Source organism: Populus alba, chromosome 19, assembly GCF_005239225.2.
Source record: "Populus alba chromosome 19, ASM523922v2, whole genome shotgun sequence".
Lineage (NCBI taxonomy): Eukaryota > Viridiplantae > Streptophyta > Magnoliopsida > Malpighiales > Salicaceae > Populus > Populus alba.
The window spans coordinates 7851361-7869896 of NC_133302.1; the positions used below are offsets into that span (position 1 = coordinate 7851361).

The following is an 18536-nucleotide window of genomic DNA, read 5'->3' on the forward strand; positions in this document are numbered from 1 at the left end:
CGGTTTGTACTTTTTAGATCGTTTTGATATGCTAATGTCAAAAATGATTTTTAAAAAATCAAAAAGCATCATTAGCATACATTTCGGCACGAAAAGTTATTTGAAAAGCAACTGCTAGCACACTGCTAAACACGCTCAAACAAGCAGGAAACGACAGATCAATTCACATCACCGGAGTTACCTTATATTATATATATGTTAGGTTTGTTTTTGTGTTTTTAAAATATTTAAAAAAATTAATTATTTTTTATTTTTTATTTTAAATTAATATATTTTTAGTGTTTTTAGATAATTTTAATATACTAATATCAAAAATAATTTTTAAAAATAAAAAAAAAATTATTTTTAAAATATTTTTAAATAAAAAATATTTTAAAAAATAATTATAACAACACGACACATTTATGGTTCAGGTACAATTAATTTGTAACTGTACCACAAAATAGAAATGGAAAACGTTTTTTTGGCGCTTTTAGTATGCTTAGCAATAGGAACCTTACATTTTTCAATTACCACCACGCATTTCATGCATTGAAAACTCTATAAAAGAAGTTGGAGCTAAGAACAAATCAGCAGATAGCAGAACCAAAGCAACAGCCAATAAACACGATGGTGGAAAGCGTTCTTTGCATGAATCCAGGAGATGGTCAAACCAGCTACGCCAAGAATTCATTCCTTCAAGTCTCTCTCTCTCTCTCCCTCTAACACCTTATTCGTTACTACATTATTTCATAAAAATGCGATGTCTTATTGCCTTTAGAGAGACAAATTACCCTTCTTTTTTCCTTTCTTTTTGGTAGTGTTAGAACTTTATTGTAAGTAGAGTAGACCTCGCGTAGCAACTTAAATTCTTAAGTTAGGTAAGATAAGCGAAGTTTAATGATCTGAAGCAAGCAAATAGCAATCGCTGCATACATTTTCTTCTTCTTGGCATCACATCTCACAAAATATATTAGTAATTCTGTGTGGTTTGACAATTCGTTTCGCAGAAAACAGTGCTATCAAAAGCTAGGCCAATCCTAGAAGATACCATCAAGGACATGTTCAGCACCGCCCTTCCCACTTGCTTCAAACTAGCAGACTTGGGCTGCTCTTCAGGACCCAATACTCTCTTGTTCGTTTCTGAAATCATGGACGTCGTTTATGAGCTTTGCCAACAACAGAACTGTAAACTGCCCGAACTTCAGGTGTTTCTGAATGACCTTCCAGGGAATGATTTCAATACTGTTTTCAAGTCACTGCCATTTTTCCACGACAAGTTTGGAAAAGAAAAGGGAGACTTGTATGGACAGCACTGTTTCATAACAGGAGTACCTGGTTCTTTCTATCATAGGCTCTTCCCAAGCAAGAGTTTGCATTTCTTTCATTCCTCTTACAGCCTACACTGGCTTTCTAAGGTTATATTACTGTCTTTTTTTCATAATTACTATCTCTAAGGTTAATAATGATTTATCCCAGTAACTGGAATGCCTAGTTAAGATGGCGAAATATCAAAGACAAACAAAAATTGGTAGAGAAGAAGAGAAACAAGATGTTTATAACCATTACTGAGTTAATATAAAACCTGAAACCTCGTTTATCACAGCTTAAAATAACTACAGAATCAAATACAGAATACATATAAATAATAGCAATTGCTTGAATCAATACTATAGAATATTGTGCTGTTGCCTGTTGTGGTTTAAATTAGTCACGCGTGAGCATATACATGGCAAAGCCTGACCATATATTTTCATGATATTAGGTGCCAGAAGGTATATCAAATAACAAGGGGAACATATACATGGCAAAGGCAAGTCCTCCTAACGTATTTAAAGCTTACTTGGAGCAATTCCAGAAGGATTTCTCCTTGTTTCTACGCTTACGCTCAGAGGAAATAATACAAGGAGGACGTGTAGTTCTTACATTCCTCGGCAGGAGTATTGACGATCCAAGAAGCAAAGATTGCTGTCTTAGATGGGAGCTGCTAGCAAAGTCACTGCTAGACTTAGCAGCAAAGGTTAGTTTATTTTCATTTAAATTAAGCAAGTTGCTTGCCTTGTTGGTTATGGAGATTAATTAATTTAAGTTTCAGGGACTTGTTGTAGAGGCCGATATCGATACCTTCAATCTGCCATACTATAATCCTTACGAAGGAGAAGTGAGGAAAATCATCGAAATGGAGGGATCGTTCGATATTGATAAGCTAGAAACTTTTGCTATTAACTGGGATGCTAATGATGATATCAGCAACAAAGATTTTGTGTTTGAAAAGGACCAATGTGGACGAAATGTGGCAAATATTGTAAGAGCTGTTGCAGAACCGATGTTGGTTAGTCATTTTGGAGATGATATAATGGATGAATTGTTCAAGAGGTACGCAGAGTATGTAGGTGAACATCTGTGCGTGGAGAAGACAAAACACATAAACATAGTCCTCACAATGACAAAGAAGGAGTATATTCCAGTGTAGCAGATGATGAGCGAATAAATGCTTCTGAAGCAGAAATAAACTAATTATCTATGGAAGTAGTTTTGGCTCATTATGAATAAAAACAGTGTGCATGCATGAAAATTCTCTTTTTTTAAATAACATTTTTGTTCCAGTTTTGTTTATTTTTTTTATTAAAAAAAAACTTGCATTCATCCGATTTCAATTCAAGACCAGAGCCTGAATAGAATAGAGTAGTTAGGTGGCTCGTGTTACAACACTGACTCACTTTTTATTTTAATAAAAAAATTATAAAAATATAAAACCCAAAGCATAGGGTTCGGCTGTAACGTCAGACCCAAAATCGTTGAGTCTGACAATGCCAAACCCAGTTGAAACAAGGTTTATGATAATTGAGAGGCTTAACCTAATGAGATAGCCACCTCTGTTATTTATAGTATTAGGGAAGTACATGTGTTACGGTGTAGCATACTACACATGATAAGTCAATACATTAATAATACAATATTTCCTAATCTAACACATTCCATAATACACCCCCTCAAGCTGAAGGTGGGTTATCCACATGAAGCTTGTAACGTAAAAGAGCAAATGTAAAGTAAGAGAGTGGTTTAGTGAGAACATCTGCTAATTGATCTTTGGAGGAGATGAAGCGAATCTTAATCTCCTTTTTGGCCACCCGATCACAAACAAAGTGATAATCAACTTCAACATGCTTTGTTCGAGCATGAAAAATTGGATTAGCAGACAGATAAGTAGCACCCAAATTATCGCATCAGATAGTAGTAACAGAACTAGGGGAAAAGCACAGATCTGTTAGAAGATAGCGTAACCAAAGAACCTCAGCAGTACCATCAGCCAATGCTTTATACTCTGCTTTAGTGGAGGAGCGAACAACAGTGCGTTGCTTCCCAGATTTCCATGAAATAGGTGTGGTGCCAAGAAAAACAATATATCCACCAGTAGATTTTCGATCATCAACACTCCCCGCCCAATCGGCGTCAGTGAACCCATGAAGTGATAAAGAGGAGCCACAAGTAAGGTGGATGCCATAAGATGACATACCTTTCAAGTAGCGTAAAATACGTTTAACAGCAACCCAATGACTCTCAGTAGGAGCATGCATAAACTGGCAGGCTTTGTTAACAACATAATAAATGTCCAGTCTAGTAAACGTGAGATACTAAAGAGCACCAATAAAATATTTTTATATTTTGATCAAAACATGAGCATAACATTTAAACGCAAACATCACAATAGAAGGTAGAAAACCAACATATATATATTATAAGATTTACAAGAAAACTTAAGACAACTAAAAACATTCAAAGCCAGCTTAACTTGAAATTTTATAACTGGAAATGAAACACATTCGTATGCTCAAGGAAGCCGAAGTTCTGCAGCAAAGCCTCCTCTCTATGTGCTGCAGATCTCAAATGTTTCTTCTCCTCCTCTCCTACTTTTTCCTCTGTCTCTTTCCTTTTTTTTCATTCCTTTCTTCTCCTAGTAGAGGAGGTTTATATAGCCTAAACACAGCTCTATTTACAAAACAAAATACACTAATCTAGGATACAATTTGGGGTGGCTTATAATCAGAGATAAAGCAAGTTAGGAAACCAAAATATTTTGATTGATATTCTGTTGATTCCATTAATTATTTTTAGTTATCAAAGGGTGGTGCGGATCCTTTCTTTCCTTCCACAACTGGCACCGTGAGGCACTGGTTGTTTGTTTTGGACTAAGGCAGCAAAAAACGTGATCTGCAGCTCCAAAAATACAACGAGAGGACAAAGGAAACTAAGAGAAAATTGAAGAGAAAAGTAAAGAACACAGATGGGGAGAGTTGTGCAAAAAAAAATCATATGGGATAGTTGTGGAGAGAACAAGGGAAGAAATGCAAACGGGGAGGGGTTGTTCTCAAAATGACAATGAACAGTACCATACTAATTAATTCTAATAGGGTTGTTCCATATGCAGTGTGGTTTGTAAAAATGAAAGATTGCATGGTCTCGTTTGAAGAATAAAGAATATTCCCTTGCAAACTCGGGCTAGAATCCCTCTCGCGGTAGGATTCTCTATTTTCAATGCAAGATGTTCAAAAGAGAATATCTTAAGCTTATGATACCAAAATCAAGCAATTCAAAAGCCCAAATTCATCAGCACATATAGGACTAAAACTTCCATGAAGGGTTCAAAGTGAGATAAAATCATTTTGAAGAACAGAATTGCAATAAAACTCGGCTAGAAACCTTCTCGTGGTAGGATTCTCTACTTTCACGCTAGATATTCAAAAGGGAATATCTTGAGCTTCTATTATCAAAATCAAACAATTCAAAAACCCAAATTCATCTACACGTATAGGACTACAACTTTCATAAAGGATCCAAAGTGAGATAAAGTCATTTTGAATAATAGAATTTGGCCGCAATCTCCTTGGTCAAAAGAATCTCCTTGTCTGATTCGGAAACTGACAATGTTGAGCAACCCAAACTAGGTGAGAGTATGACATAAGAATAGTGAGCAACATAATTGCAACTGTAGCAAAATCACTTTTTAGTGCAAACACTGGGGTTGGAATCCTTCTTGCAGCAGGATTCTCTCCTTTCACATTAGATACTCAAACGAGAATATCTTGGGCTTTTGATATAGAAATCAGGAGATTCAAAAACTTACATTCATCTACAGGTACCGGTCTATAACTTTCATGAGGATTCAAAGTGAGATAAATTCATTTTGAAGAACAGAATCTAACCATAACTTGGTTGGTGAAAAGGGATCTCCTGATCTAATTTTGGAAAACTGATAATGCCAAGCATCCCAATCTGACTGAGAATATTCCATAAGAACAACGAGCCCTAAGCCCAATAAAGGTGTAGGTCAATTTTTTAACATGGTATGAGTGACAAAATATTGTTGGGATAGTTAGATATTGTGCGAAACCAAGTCAAAATTAGAACCTAAATTGGAACAAAAATTACGACAGCAACAAAATCAGTTTTGTTTTAGTGCAAATTCTAAGGGATTTATCCAACCTTAAAGACCAGATAAAGAAGGAACAAATTTAGTATTATAAAGACTCCTAATCAATCTAGGAAACTTGATGATTTTGGTAGCAAACAGGGAGGATAAAGAGAACAGAAAACAACTCAAATAGGGTTTGAAAAACATTTCTTTCTTCTCTGCTTTTGTCAATCTTCTAGCAAACATGAGCTAAACTCCTGCACTTAGTTCAAAAGAGGTACACACCATCTTCAGCACGTAGGGCCCAAAACTGAGTAACAACAGAAAGATTTAGAGCTTAGGCAAGGATGACAATTAGGTCAAATTGTGCAGTTGTCTTATTGATAAGATTGTTTTTGGAGGATCTTGTCATTTGAAATCTAATGTATTGTTTAAAATAGCTCCACCCAAAATACAAACATTTATATGGTTGGTGGTCCCAAATCAACTTCATACAAGTGACTTTCTTCTCAAATGCGGGTTACTTCTAGTAAAGCAATCCATATGTCCATTTTGTGTAGTAGAACAAGAGACTTCATATCATTGTTATTTCTTTTTTATAATACTTGGAATTGTGGGTAAAATTATTACAATGATGCATCCTTCATACTCTATATTGTTTTATTTGTCACTGGTATTCTTTAGTGAAAGGTATATTTCAGACTTTGGCTTGGAATTCCCTTTCATTTGGTATAGCATAAAGTGTTTGGCTTATAAGAAATGATTTGATTTTTAACAAGGTGAAGCCAGATTAGTATTCAAGTTTCTCTTTAATCTTGCATAGATTATCAGTTTGACTAGAGTGTAGTGAATCTAATTTTAGCTATATTGGTAACGATATTATTTATTATGCAGATGGTATTCGAATGTGGACGTTTACAAATTATTAATTTGGTTGCTCTTTCATTATATATTTCTCTTTATTTCCTTTTATCTTTTTTTTTAACACATTCATTTTATTTTTCTGTAAATCATCTTTAACTTTTTAGAGGTCATCATCTAAATGATTTTTTTATTAATACACTCGATTTTTATAAATAAATAAAAAAACCAAATGAAACATTGGTAAATGAGTTCTGGAATCTTAGAAAGAGAAAAAAAATTCAGAGACAATGATAACTAGGTTTATTAACGAACTCAAATCACTATTTCCATGGACATTACAGGTTTATCCTGTGATATAAAGGTTGTAGATTCATCATTGATCTAAATAAATGAGCTAGCTACAAGTACTATTGTTAATAAATGACCTATCTTTAAAAAAATATATGTTTACTATACTTTCAAGCCTGATTTCTTCTTTTTAGGCTTTAGAATGGTTTAATTAAAAAAAAAAGTCAGTTAATTCATTGTTCATAAAAAACAGTTAAACTAACACATCTGTTTTAATTAGTAGGAAATAATGAGTTGAGAATAATGGAATGTGTTGGGTTGTGCCTTAGTCAACCGTCCTATTTATATATATGTGGCAGAACACTACAGTAACTGTAGGGATTACAACATTAGAATAATCCTATATTAATTTCCTATTCTGATAGATACATGGTATTCATTCTAAAATATGCCCCCTCAAGCTGATGGTGAGGGATCAACCCGAAGCTTGAACCGAAAAGCAGTAAAGGATGCAACAGGAAGCGGTTCAATAAAGGCATCGGCAAGTTGATCCCGAGAAGGAACAAAACGAATCTGAATCTCTTTCTTGGCAACGTGGTCACGAACAAAGTGATAATCCACTTCAACATGCTTAGTACGAGCATGGAAGACAGGATTTGTTGAGAGATAGGTAGCACCAAGATTATCACACCAAATGGTAAGAGCAGAGACTGAGGGAACCTGCAAATCTGTTAACAAGTATTGAAGCCAAATGACTTTAGCGGTACCATTAGCAAGGGCTTTATACTCAGCCTCAGTAGAGGAGCGAGCAACCATGTGTTGCTTGCCGGATTTCCAAGAAATCAGCGTCTGACCAAAAAGGACAAGATAGCCACTCGTAGACTTGCGATCATCAATACTACCAGCCCAATCTGCATCTGTAAAGCCATGTAGAGTAAAAGAGGAGCCTCGAGTGATATGAAAACCATAAGATGTTGTACCTTTAAGATAATGTAAAATACATTTGACGGCGGCCCAATAAGAATCTGGACGGGTAATTTGACAAAATCGGGTGGGATTAGAGAATGAGTGATCTGGTAATAAAGTGACTTTCGAAAGGGAGACTAGAGTAGTAACGGGTTTGCAAGAAGTCATACCAGCTCGGGTGAGGATGTCAAGAATATATTTATGTTGACGCAGCATTAAACCCATACCGGTAGACTGAACTTCAATACCCAGAAAGTAGTGAACATCACCTAAGTCACGAAGCTTGAACTCAGAGCTGAGTAGCTGTATAAGGTGATGGAGCATAGCAGAGTTGCTACCCGTGAGCAGAATATCATCAACATACACCAGGAGATAAAAGATATTAGTACCATCAAATAAGATAAACAGGGAAGTGCCAACCTCGGAAGCTTGGAAACCGATGGAGAGCAAAAAATCACTTAGACGAGTGTACCATGCTCTCAGTGCCTGTTTCAAACCATACAATGATTTGTGCAATCTGCACACATGAGATGGAAGAGAAGAGTCAACAAAACCTGGAGGATGTTTCATGTAGAACATCATTGAGGAAGGCGTTATGAATATCAAGCTGATGATTCTTCCAATTTCGCGAAACCGCGATAGAGAAAACCAATCGGACAGTGGCCTCCTTAATAACTGGACTGAAGGTTTCAGAATAATCAATACCTTTCTACTAGGTAAAACCTCTAGCAACAAGGCATGCTTTATAGCGCTCAATACTACCATCAACACGACGTTTGATCCGATATACCCATCTACTGCCAACAATGTTCATCGAAGGATGAAATGGAACCAAAGACCAAGTGCGATTTAAGCATAAAGCGGCGATCTCATCACACATAGCATTATTCCAAACTGCATACCACTCAGCATCAGAGAATGCAAAAGGCTCAAAAGAGGGAGAATATAGTACCCATGTGGAGGTAAAAGGGGCGGCAGCGGAAGCAACCAGATTAGTTGTCTTAGGCTGCTGCGGTCTGAGAGTCATAGGATGTCTGCTGCGTGTTGATGGAGACGCAGGGGAAGACGGTGACAGTGAGGAGACTTGTGGCAGCTGATAAGAAGACAAATCAACCATAAGTTGCAGACCAGCGGGAGGGGTTGTAAGCAGAGACCGAATCTACAGGAATGCTGGCCAAGGAGGGCAAAGTAGAGAAGGGACTAGAAAGTACCCCAAGACCATGAGGAGATGAGAGCAATTGATGATTTGAACCAGTATCATAAGGGTTAGATAAACAAGCATGGGATGATGGCCAAAGGATGGGTGGGGGTTGTGGTCGGGTGGCTATTTGAAGTTGAAGAGCTGAGTGCTATAGGCTGTTTAGGTGGTTGGTAAAAGTGGGTGGCGGTGGGTGGTTTAGCAAATTTAGGAGGGTGACAGTAGTGGGTGAGGTGGGGTTGTGGTGGAGACCTTTGCAATCTGTTTAGAATTATTAAATGGAAACACATGTTCATGGAAGCGTATATGACGGGAAATATAAATACGGTGAGATGCAATGTCAAGACACCAATAACCAAGATGCAAGGAACTATATCCAAAAACACACATAGAGAGGAATGAAAATCCAATTTATGATTATTATATGGACGCAGAAAAGGAAAACAGAGACACCTAAAAGTACGCAAAAAGTGATAATCAGGAGACCATTGAAATAAACAATCACACGGAGAGCGATGGGCAAGAACAAGAGTAGGCGTGCGATTTATAAGATAAACAGAGGTTTCAAAAACATAATTCCAAAATCAAAAAGGTGTTTTACATTGCCCAAAAGAGTAAGACCAGTTTCCACAATATGCCTATGACGACGCTCTACTGTTCCATTTTGTTCATGAGTGTGGGGACAAATCAGATGATGATGAATACCAACGGTCTGAAAAAATGAGGATAATTTTCGGTATTCACCACCCCAATCAGTTTGAACATATTTATTTTTAATAAAATTGACGTTCAACAAGAGTCTGAAATTGATGAAAGACAGAGTAAACATCAGACTTGGCAACGAGAGGATAATACCATACATATATAGTATAAGCATCAACAAAGATAACAAAATAACAATAGCCATCTAAAGAAAAGAGAGGAACAGGGCCCCATACATCACTAAAAATTAATTCAAGCATAGCAGAAGTTTTGTGACCCGTAGTTCCTAAAGACAAATGCGATGATTTTCCTAACAAACAACTTTGACATTGAAAATTAAGATGTTTATTGTTACAAATGATCTTATTTTTCAAGATTAACAATTGAAAAAATACGTGAAGTAGGATGACCTAGTCAATGATGCCATAAATCGGTAGAGGCAGAGGTGCAAGGAGACCAATAGGCTTGAGGAACTGACGTGACAAAAGACTTGGTCAGGGCATAAAGACCATCTTTACTCTAACCTAAGAGAAGGACTTCATGGGTGTTGAGATCCTTGACATAAAAAACATGAAGGTGAAATTCAAAATAAACATTATTATCAAGACAAAATTTCTAAACAGAGAGCAGAGGTTTTGTGATTGCAGGAACATGAAGAACATTAGATAAGGTGAAAGAACGATGTGGTGTGTATATTTTTGTATGACCAAGATGAGATATAGGAAGGCCCTAACCATCACTAACATGCAAATTATCATTACCAAGATACGGTTTTGAAGCAGTCAAGGTGGCAAGATCAGGTGTGACGTGTTGATTGGCACCGATATCCGAAAACCAATCAACAGAACCGGTTGAGGAGAGATTGTGCTGCACCAAATTGGCAATAGGCTAATGGTCATAACCTCGCTGTTGGAATTGAGGACAGTGGGGAGCTATATGGCTGAAATTATGACATAGTTGGCAGCGTGGATTCTTCCCCCTAATGCGCTGCTAAGAGCCCTGCCATGAGCCCTGCCGACTGTCACTGAAAGAGGGGTTTTGGAAGCTGCCCTTATCAAGTTTGGAGTCAGCAAATCGGTTGCCTCTGCTACTAGACTGGTTAAGACGCTAGCCACCATTAAAGTGGCCCTTGCTACGGCCAAAATTGCCAAAGGTCTGGCGCTGCACAACAAGAGCAAATGATGGAATGTTGGGTGTGGGCAGCAGAGGAGCATGTATGGAAGCTGAAGATTTGTGAAGAAATTCATGCGTGAGAAGATGACTGTGAAGATCTGCATATGATAACGGTTCGGCCTTGGTAATAAGACTGGTAACTAAGTCTTTAAACTCTCCCCAAAGACCATAAAACACATATAAATTGAAATCTTCAAGTGAAACTGGTCGGCCAACAGCAGCCAATTCATCAAATAAAGCCTTAGCTTTTTGCATAAATTGAGTTACTGATTCATCACCATGTCAAAGATCTTGAAGAGAGTCGTGAAGTTGCATAATACGAGAGTTGGAGGTGGGAGCGAGAGCTCGCTCAAGAGTGCCCCAAGCTAAATAAGAACTTTGACAACCAACAACAAGATGCAAAACTTCCATAGATATGGAGGAAAGAAGAGCACTCATAATGAGTTGGTCTTGTTGTTTCCAGCAAAGAAAGAGCAGATTTACCTGAAGAGAGATACCATCTCTAGCAAGAACATGTGAAGGTGGACATGTGTTGGAGCCATCAACAAAACTAAAAACTCCTTGTCCTAGGAGATAAGGCAGCATCTGCATACTCCAATATAAATAACTGGTGTTTGTTAATTTGAGGGAGATGACTTGATGAGTGTGAGAAAGGGAGATAATGCTTGCGGTAGCAGCTACATCAGACGTGGGCTGCAAGAGGAGTTGTTCACCAGCCATGGCAGAGGAGAAACTAGGCGGTAACACAGCAGAGGAGGCGCTGCAAGAGAAGAAGGTTGCACTGCCGGAGAAGAAGGCTAGACTGCAGATGCTGCAGAATTGGAAGCTGTATGTGGCAGTTGTTCCATTGAAGAAGGAAGGCTGTGAGAAAAGTAGGTTTAATTAATTTAGGGTTTTGTGACTCTAATACCAAGTTGAGAATAATGGAATGTCTTGGGTTGTGCCTTAGCCAACCTTCCTATTTATATATATGCGGTAGAACACTGCAATAACTGTGGGGATTACAACATTAGAATAATCCTATATTAATTTTCTATTCTGATAGATACATGCTATACATTCTATAATATAATGGGATTACAAAAAACTAAATACACATCATTTTCACATACATTTATGGAAGGAAAGAAAAGAGAACACTTTTTGCTTCTAATTATAATAATAACGCTAGAAAGAGAACACTTCTCCACATTTTTCCAATGGATTGGTTGTGTCACAATTACTAGATTCTCAAGGTTTAGAATGCATAGCTACCTGTATTTCTCATGGTATTGATCCTTCAATGTTTGCACTATTAAAGTACAGTGAATAATATGTATAATATTGAATAAATCTGTTAGTGATGAATCAATTAGTTAGTTAGTTAGTTAGAAAAGTTAGTTACATGCAGTTAAGTTGTTACAGTTGCATGTATATATAACTAACTCATTGAAGAAGGAACAATTCAATAAAAACAGTAAAAAGAAAAGGTTAAGCATAACAAGATTTCTTCATTCTTCTCTCGTCTGTCAATAACCTCTCTATACATACTACTAAAGCCTTCATCTTATCATGGTATCAGAGCAGCTAGCTCACACTTGAAGATCCTTCTATCCTTGCTTCCGCACTATCTCTTCTTCTACACATTCTGATCTCTGACTTACAATCTACTAATCTTTCAATGGTGAATGCTTCATAACTTAAACTCTTGCAATCTCCAATCACAGCTCTCATCCCTTCTATTCCTATGTCTGTTAATGTCAAGCTGGATGATTCAAACTACCTCAATTGGAACTTTCACATGCAACTTCTGCTTGAAAGAAATGGCAGTATGGGGTATGTTGATGGATCAATTCATTGTCCACCTCAACTCAGCACAGCTTCACGCGAATCCGGAATCACTACTTCTCAAAATGATGAATTCATAATCTGGAAAATGCATGATCAAGCCATCATGCAACTGATTACTGCTACATTATCACCTATTGCTATGTCTTGTGCAATTGGTAGCACCAGCTCCAAAGATCTGTGGAATCAACTGAAAGAACAGTTCTCAACTGTGTCTAAAACTAGCATTTTTCATATGAAATCTAATCTTCAAACAATCAAGAAAGGAGCAGACTCAATCTCACAATATCTTCATCGTATTAAAGAAGTTAGGGACTATCTTACAGCTGCTGGTGTATACTTTGTTGATGAAGATATAGTCATTCTGGCTCTCAATGGCTTGTCTAATGAGTATAACACATTCAGATGTGTTATAAGGGGACGTGAGAGTGTGATCTCATTGCATGATTTTCGTTCACAGTTGCTTGCAGAAGAAGTAATTGTAGAGGCCTCAGCTCATGTTCCTCTAATGACAGCAATGGTTGTGACTACCAGTTTTCCTGTGAATCATAATTCATCTCAGAATGTTAACAGAGGATTTAAGGCGTATAGTGGGAACAGACACACTGGCAGAGGTCGATTTATTCAGGGATCTAGACATCTTCACTCTAGATCAGTGTTCTTTTCTATGACACATGAACAATTAGCCTCTAATCCTGGAGTTCTTGGTCCTTCCCCTAATCAGCCATTCCACAGTCACCCTGCATCCATGATGCCAATATGTCAATTATGCAATTCTGAGGGACATACTACCCCGTTTTGTGATGCTTCTTCTTATAAGAGACCCAAATGTCATATATGTGGCAAAATCAATCACACCACCTAGTTCTGTTTTTATAATGACAAGGGATCAAACTATATTGGCCTACAATTTACCACTGCTTATCCATCTCATCAATCATATCCCATACAATCCTCTACTATGCAACAATCCTCATATCGCACCCTTTTACCATATCCCTCATTCTCCTCTGCTCAATGTCCAGACTCACAGCCTCCTATGCAAGCCATGCACACCATGGTCACCCCTGCACCTTTGGCATCCCATTCCTCTGGACCTTCTCAAGTATGGCTCACTGATTCTGGTGCCATGAATCATATGACAATAGACTTCAATAATCTGACATTAGCCTCACCATATCCAACAGCTGACACAATTCAAATCGCCAATGGTGAAGGTTTGCTAGTATCTCATGTTGGTCAATCTACTATTAATTCTTCTATGTCCTCACTCAAGTTAGATTATGTGCTCTTTGTTCCAAAATTAACTTAGAATCTCTTATCCGTCCATCGGCTCTGCCTTGATAATAATTGTTGGCTTATTTTTTATGCATTTTGCTTTTGGATTAAGGACAAAGCCACAAGGAGGATTCTTTACAGAGGCTTGTGCAGTAATGGTCTTTATCCCATCCATGCTTATTCACCATCATCTCCTACTCAACCATCACCAGCTCAGGCATTTCGTAGCCAACTTGTTTAGTCCAATTTATGGCATCATAGGTTAGGACATCCCACCAATTTTGTAGTCTCCCTCATGCTTAATAAAGCTCATATTCCTGTTTCAAAAACTTTTTCCCCTATGATGTATCATCCATGTCTTGCAGGGAAAGTTAGCAAGCTACCTTTCCCTTAACATAATCATAAATTCGCTTCTCCATTTGCCACTATCCATACTGATTTATAGGGAACTGCCCCGTGTATTCAGTGGATAGATATTATACTATCTTTGTTGATGAATTTACATGGTATTACTGGTTGTTTCCCTTAATCAACAACTCTGATTTGTTATCTACATTTGTTGCCTTCTATTCCTTTATTGTTACATAATATTCTGCTACTATCAAAACTCTCCAGACTGATGGGGGGGCGAATACACCTGCAATTGTCTGAAACAATTTCTTATTGCCAAAGGCATTGCTCATCACCTCTCGTGTCCCCACACCCCTGAATAGAATGGGGTAGCTGAGAGGAAACACAAACACATTATGGAAACCACAATCACTCTCTTGAACACAACCAAATTACCATCTCAATTTTGGTCTTATGCATGCTTAACAGCTACATACCTCATCAACCGTATGCCCACTCCAGTTCTTCTTCAAAAATCTCCCTTTGAGATGATATTTGGATCCTCTCCAAATCTTAATCATCTTAGGATATTTGGTTGTGCTTGTTTTCCTCTTTTTGGCCCTTATAATCACAACAAATTGCAGCCCAAAAATTCAAAATGTGTGTTTCTTGGATACAGCATCAGGTACAAAGTTTATTTGTGCTATCATGTGCCCACACTGCACTTGTTTGTTTCAAGACATGTTATTTTTTATGAAAATGAATTTCCATACCCTGCATTCTCTCATGTCTTCGCGCCCCCAGTTCAGTCATCACAATCATATTCCTCCTCCTTATGTCCTATGCCTCTTGTTAATATAGGGAACACAGTTATCCCTTCCATCCCTGGTTCCCCTTCCCATCATACACCTGTCTTCTCTACAGTTTCTCCTAGTTCTCCATCCATTACTACTTCTGCTAAAGCCTCTTCTCCTCCTCCTGTGGCGGCTGATATCAGTATTAGTTCTCCTGCATTTAATCCTGACAACCTTCAAGTTTTCTTGTCCATTCCTTCTCTAAATATGCATCCCATGCAAACCAGAAGCAAAAGTGGCATTCATAAACGAAAGGCTTTCTTAGCCAGTATTCAAGATCCCAGTGCAAATGATCTTTCTTTGATAGAACCAGCTACTTACAAGTCTGCCATCAAAACCCCTGTGTGGTTACAGGCTATGCAATCTGAAATTCATGCCTTACATACTCAAGGCACCTAGAGTCTTGTTCCTTTACCAGCAAAGAGAAACTTGGTGGGATGCAAGTGGATTTTCAAGATTAAACGACATTCAGATGGCTCAATTGCTAGGCACAAAGCACGGTTGGTGGCCAAAGGTTTTAGTTAGGAACTTGGCTTGGATTATGGTGACACCTTTAGTTTTGTGGTGAAACCTGCCACTGCTCGACTAATTCTTGCCCTTGTTGCTCACTTCGGTTGGCCCCTCAGACAATTAGATGTCAAAAATGCATTCCTGCATGGCATCCTTCAAGAAGAAGTTTACAAGTCTCAGCCCCCCGGCTTTGAAGATTCATTGCATCCTCAGCTTGTGTGCAAACTGCATAAATCTCTATATGGTTTAAAGTAGGCACCTAGAGCCTGGAATGATCGGTTTACTCAGTTTCTGCCTTCCTTGGGTTTTACCACAACCTATTATGATCCCTCCTTGTTTGTCAAGCCTGTTGGTCCCTATATTGTCGTGCTACTCCTTTATGTGGACGATATTATCATCACAGGTAGTGCATCTGCTGCAATTTTGCAAGTTATCCAAGCTCTCACAACCAAGTTTGACATCACAGACTTAGGCTCTCTTCATTATTTCTTGGGCATCCAGATCACTCATACGTCTACGGGTTTGTTTTTGTCTCAATCCAAATATATTGAGGAGTTACTGCTTAAATCTGAGATGGTTGATGCTAAGGCGTGTGATACTCCGTGTCTTCCTTCTCATCGCCTACTCAAAGAGGATGGGGCACCATATTCTAATCCTACAGCATATCGCAGGATTGTAAGAGCTTTGTAGTACTTAACCTTTACACGACCTGACATTGCATTTTTTGTCCATCTAGTTTGCCAATTTATACAGAATCCAATGGTGTCCCATTTCACTGCTGTGAAATGAATTTTGCATTACCTTAAGGGCACTTTGCATCGTGGTATTTCTTATACTAAGGGGGACTTGCAGTTAAAGGCTTTCAGTGATGCTGATTGGGCAGGGGATCCTAATGATAGACAGTCCACTACAGGTCTGGTCATCTTTTTGGGAAACAATCCTATCTGTCTTCCAAGAAGCAACAAATAGTGTCCAGATCGTCCATAGAAGCTGAGTATCGTGCATTATCCTTTACTACAGCTGAGGTGGATTAGCTCAAGCAGTTATTGGTTTTCTTGCATATTTCACTGCCTCATATCCCTATTCTTTTCTATGATAATCTCTCTGCCATTGCTCTCTCATTTAATCATGTTCAGCATCAAAAGACCAAACACATTGAGGTCGATGTGCATTTTGTTCGTGAACGCGTTTCACAGAAGCAATTTGTCTCATCACAAGAACAATTCGCTAATATACTCACTAAGGGGTTGAGTGCCCCTCTATTTCGTACTCATTGCTGCAACCTCAGGCTTAGTTATTCACGCGCCTGATCTTGTGGGGGGATGTTAGAGTACAGTGAATAATATGTATAATATTGAATAAATCTGTTAGTGATGAATCAGTTAGTTAGTTAGTTAGAAAAGTTAGTTACAATATGCCGTTAAGTTGTTACAGCTGCATGTATATATAACTAACTCATTGAAGAAGGAACAATTCAATAAAAACAGTGAAAAGAAAAGGTTAAGCATAACAAGATTTCTTCATTCTTCTCTCATCTGTCAATAACCTCTCTGTATATACTACTAAAGCCTTCATCTTATCATGCACCTGCAGGCTATTCTGTATATTTCTGTTACTTTACTTGCTACTTCTTTGCCGCACTACTGATTATGCTATTGTCTGCTTTGCTACCGGTTACATCTGCAATTTTTGGTTCCTACTCCAAGCTCTAGGTGTTATATGAAGATTACTTTTTGCTTCTGATTGACAGGCTGTTTCATTTCTCTTAACAGGCTGCTATTCGAAGTCAGCGTCTGCTTTATCTTGCAAAGTGTGTTCAACTGCCTTCCAGATGCGTACTTCTCCTCTCACTTGTTGCCTTTCGGATATTTTCCTGCTGCCAGCTTCATCGGTTTTAGCTTCTTTCTCTGGTCTTGTCACGGCACCTCATATATTCTCCATCTTCTCCTTTAGCAGAAGAAAAAGCCTCCACTGATGCGATGCACGCAGGATGAAATTCAAAGTAGTTAAACGAACTCCTCTAGCATCCATTATATGTGCAACAAAAGTATCAATTCCAAGTCCATCGTTCCAGACCCGAATTTGCTGTCATGTGTTGCTTTTTCCCGACAGGCCCGGCTTTCTGCCTGTAAAATACTCTTGATATTAAAGCACACACCTCTATGTTGCAGACAGAAAATTATCATCACAGCAGGATACATTTGAATTTTCTGAAATTTACAGATCTTATCTTAGTGAAGTGCTATTAAATAGGCAAAGATAAAGAAACCATTGCTACGAACACTATTTTTTTAATGATAATGAAATGAATGAATATAGATCAGTTATTCAGCTCTCTGACAAAAATTGTTTCCTTGCTTCATTGCCATGACACCCTGCATAAGCATATCAATCAAATAAAATATATATGCACACAAGTGGACTGCACCCATATTTTCCCAACACATATATTTATTATTCTTGAGTTTCAATATGAAAATGGATTTCGAGGCTCGGAAGTATCAAATAGCTCTCATTGATATACTGGGTGAGGAGCAACTGGAATCTTGACAGCCTATTGCTTGCATCAAAAGTTGACTCGGTGGTGCGTGTACGACGATATAGATCAATCAAACATGGAATTATTTGTTAATGAATGCACATAAAGTGATCATCCTAGCTGGTTTGTGTCTGATTAAGCAGGATCCACCTATTTGCCATACGTGTTCATATTTAATCTAGTTTGTACAGATTAATTACTGAAGTTGTTATCATTTTCACCCCAGTGGCGTTTCCTGTTTTAAAGTTAAATGACTACACCGACACATTTATGGAAGGAAAGAAAAGTGAATACAGCTAATTTGTATCTGTACCACAAAATAGAAGAAGAAATGTTTTTTTGGCGTTTTCAGTATTTTTCCTGAAAGTTTCGATTATGATTAGCAGTAGGAACCATACATCTTTCTATTAATTACAACCGCACATCTCATGCATGGATGATTGAAAGCTTTGTATAAGAAGTTGGAGCTAAGAACAAATCAGCAGATAGCAGAACCAAAGCAACAGCCAATAAACATGATGGTGGAAAGCGTTCTTTGCATGAATCCAGGAGATGGTGAAACCAGCTACGCCAAGAATTCATTCCTTCAAGTCTCTCTCTCTCCTCTCTCTCTCT

General features: G+C 37.9%; 1 protein-coding gene across 1 annotated transcript; it reads left to right on the forward strand.

Moving 5' to 3' along the window:
* Window positions 1-572: 572 nt before the first annotated feature.
* On the forward strand, window positions 573-2537 carry LOC118056955 (probable methyltransferase TCM_000331). The gene is made up of 4 exons (XM_035069402.2): window positions 573-681; window positions 990-1397; window positions 1745-1999; window positions 2075-2537. Exons 1-4 carry the CDS (start codon window positions 610-612, stop codon window positions 2450-2452), a joined length of 1113 nt encoding a protein of 370 aa, XP_034925293.1. The 5' UTR covers window positions 573-609; the 3' UTR covers window positions 2453-2537.
* Window positions 2538-18536: the final 15999 nt, after the last annotated feature.

What these genes read in the sequence shown, in the direction of transcription:
- LOC118056955 (XM_035069402.2), top strand. Translation starts at nt 610, where the DNA reads ATGGTGGAAAGCGTTCTTTGCATGAATCCAGGAGATGGTCAAACCAGC. An exon ending in GCCTACACTGGCTTTCTAAG is followed by an intron (nt 1,398 to 1,744) that starts GTTATATTACTG and finishes TCATGATATTAG; the next exon opens with GTGCCAGAAGGTATATCAAA. An exon ending in TGCTAGACTTAGCAGCAAAG is followed by an intron (nt 2,000 to 2,074) that starts GTTAGTTTATTT and finishes TTTAAGTTTCAG; the next exon opens with GGACTTGTTGTAGAGGCCGA.